The following is a 2,355-nucleotide window of genomic DNA, read 5'->3' as shown; positions in this document are numbered from 1 at the left end:
AAATATGATTTATAATTAAGTTTGAAAAAATTAAAATATAGAGTAAAGAAATCTTTATTTGTAATGAACATTATGTGATTCAGTTTTGTATTTTGTAATGTCTATCATTTTTTTATATATAAAGTATATAAAATAACACAGATTTGAAGGAAAGTACAAAACTGTGAAACGAAAAACTGATAAGAATATATGTCACTTCGGAATGGTCCTACTCCTACAGTATTCATTGATTTAGGAGCAAATGATGGATAGAGACCTCTCTCCTTTTTTTCCCAACTAAAGTCTAACGAAGATAGAGAGATCTCGCACCTAAAAACCCCTTGTGTGAGTCTGAGTATATAAATTATTATCTAGATTATGCTTACAAATATAATTAAACATCTCATCAGACGAAACAAAAAAATTTGTCAAGTAATGGTCCGGGATGGACCATCTGGCCGGAGAAGCGACATTGAAGTTGTGTCAAGTAATCCAATGTTGGCTTGTTGTGGTAATGCTGTTGTCTTATGGAACTCCTCGAGCTCGATATCACGCATCGACACATCCTCGGTCTTCATCTCTCCTTGGCTGTCCGTAATAGGCATCGTTCGATTGCAGAAACCACCAGTGTTCCACTCCCCATTCTCGAAATGATCAGGAGTCGTTGTCCTGAACAGAACCTGAGCTTTATGGGTTGGTTCGGCGACGAAGTCTAGAACCAAACGTAGCGCTTTCCTGTACGAGTAAAGGTAACCGAGCTCGGTGAGATTGTTCTTCCCTTGGCAGTAATGGCATCCGGATAAAGTGTTGTTTTCATGGAAGATTGAAGTTTTGAGGAACCATTTGCCGCCGGAGATGACAACGTAGTCGAAATTGGTGTACTGATCAGTCCAAGTGTGGTCTAACATGTCGAGGTGGAGTTGAATGTCAGAGAAGGAAACACCATCGAGGTTCTCAAAGGTTTCAGCTTTAAGAAGGAAAGGAGACCAAATGACTGAGAGTGTGAAGTTGTGAGAAGGGAATCTCCAAATCTTTGATCTGTATTCCTTGTCATGGTATATTTCCTCTACTTCTTCTACCTTTACAAAGGCAAATCGAATTTGACATCAAACAAAGAATCCAACTTGAGAATCAAATCAGACAGATATGAAATTGGTACCTGAGAGAGAATGCAGATGAGGGATTGAACATGGTTACGAGAGATGGAATCACCGATAAAAGCCCACCATTTGTTCCTCATCTGTTGGAGGAATTGCTCAGGATTAAACCTAGGGAGATCGCAGTCGCGAGGTTGCCATCTCCACATAAGGTAGTTCACATCAGGGCGTCCGTTGCTCAAGCAATTCTGGTGATCTTGGATATGACGGCAAGTGACATTGGTGTAGACTGGACCTGATGGGTCTGGTACCCACTTTCCAGTAAAGATATCACACTTGCTGCTAACTACAATGGTTTCATTTCACACACAGAATTTAATCAAACACTTGGTGAACAGAACACTAAATTATCCCAAATAACAAAAAAAAAAAAAAAAAATCAATTTTTTTTGGGGCTAAATTTAGGGTTTTTACGAAAAAAAGAAAGAAAAAAGGAACTCAATTGCTTGGATCTTACTCAATTGAATTGATTTCTCGAATTTGGGACTAATTAATGACTGATGACTGAAAAAAGAATCTCTGTTTACCATTTTGAGAAGCAATGGTGGTTGCAGTGATGTTTCCTGGGGAGGCTGGAGCTTGAGCTAAGGAAGTGAGACCGGAAGGAGAATCCGGCGGGGTTTGAACTTGGGTGACCGGAGAGACGGTGGAGTCAGTGACGATAAAACGGTAAGCGAGACCGATCAAGAGGGAGAAAGCGACAAATTTGAGGAAGATTTGATTGCGTTGGTGAGAAGAAGAAGAAGAACCAAAGAAAGGGTTTCCTTCAATCTTCATGTTCTTAGACAACAATTTTAATGAATCCATTCTAATGATTATTAGATCACTGCGTTTTTTTTCTTTCTAATATTAATAATTGAGCTTTCTTGGTTGGCGTTGAAAGCGATGAACTTCTTTGAAATAATAAAAGACAGAGCGGACTCTGTTTTTCTTTTCTTTTTTTTTCCTTCTTTCAAAACTATACACTCTTAGGTCTGTTTGTTTGTTTGTAAGCAAAAGATTTGATGTCGGCCGTGGCTTAATTAAAGAGATTTGTGGTGAGAGATTCAGAACAAAGAAAACTCTAATGATTAGGCCTCCTTAATTGCTTTTTAAGATACAAATTTTAAAGCGATTGTATGTTTTGTCTCTTTAAGCAATGATTAAGCCATCCATAGTAGGAGCATTAATTATTTACAGTAACTGGAAAAAAAATGCATAGAACCATAGCATAAGTACT

General features: G+C 38.1%; 1 protein-coding gene across 1 annotated transcript in view; it reads right to left on the bottom strand.

Annotated features, from left to right (window-relative positions):
• Nucleotides 1–1,881, bottom strand: part of LOC104759029 (protein trichome birefringence-like 25) — a gene marked incomplete at its 5' end in the record, with an annotated part of 4,059 nt that extends 2,178 nt beyond the window's left edge. Inside the window, 3 exon segments of the mRNA XM_019242589.1 lie at nucleotides 431–1,058; nucleotides 1,139–1,422; nucleotides 1,664–1,881. Of these exon segments, the coding sequence (XP_019098134.1) occupies nucleotides 431–1,058; nucleotides 1,139–1,422; nucleotides 1,664–1,881 (1,130 nt within the window).

The sequence above is a fragment of the Camelina sativa genome, chromosome 3 (assembly GCF_000633955.1).
Source record: "Camelina sativa cultivar DH55 chromosome 3, Cs, whole genome shotgun sequence".
In the NCBI taxonomy this organism is placed as follows: domain Eukaryota; kingdom Viridiplantae; phylum Streptophyta; class Magnoliopsida; order Brassicales; family Brassicaceae; genus Camelina; species Camelina sativa.
Note: the sequence above shows the minus strand (reverse complement) of the source record. Positions and strands in the feature narration are given on the sequence as shown.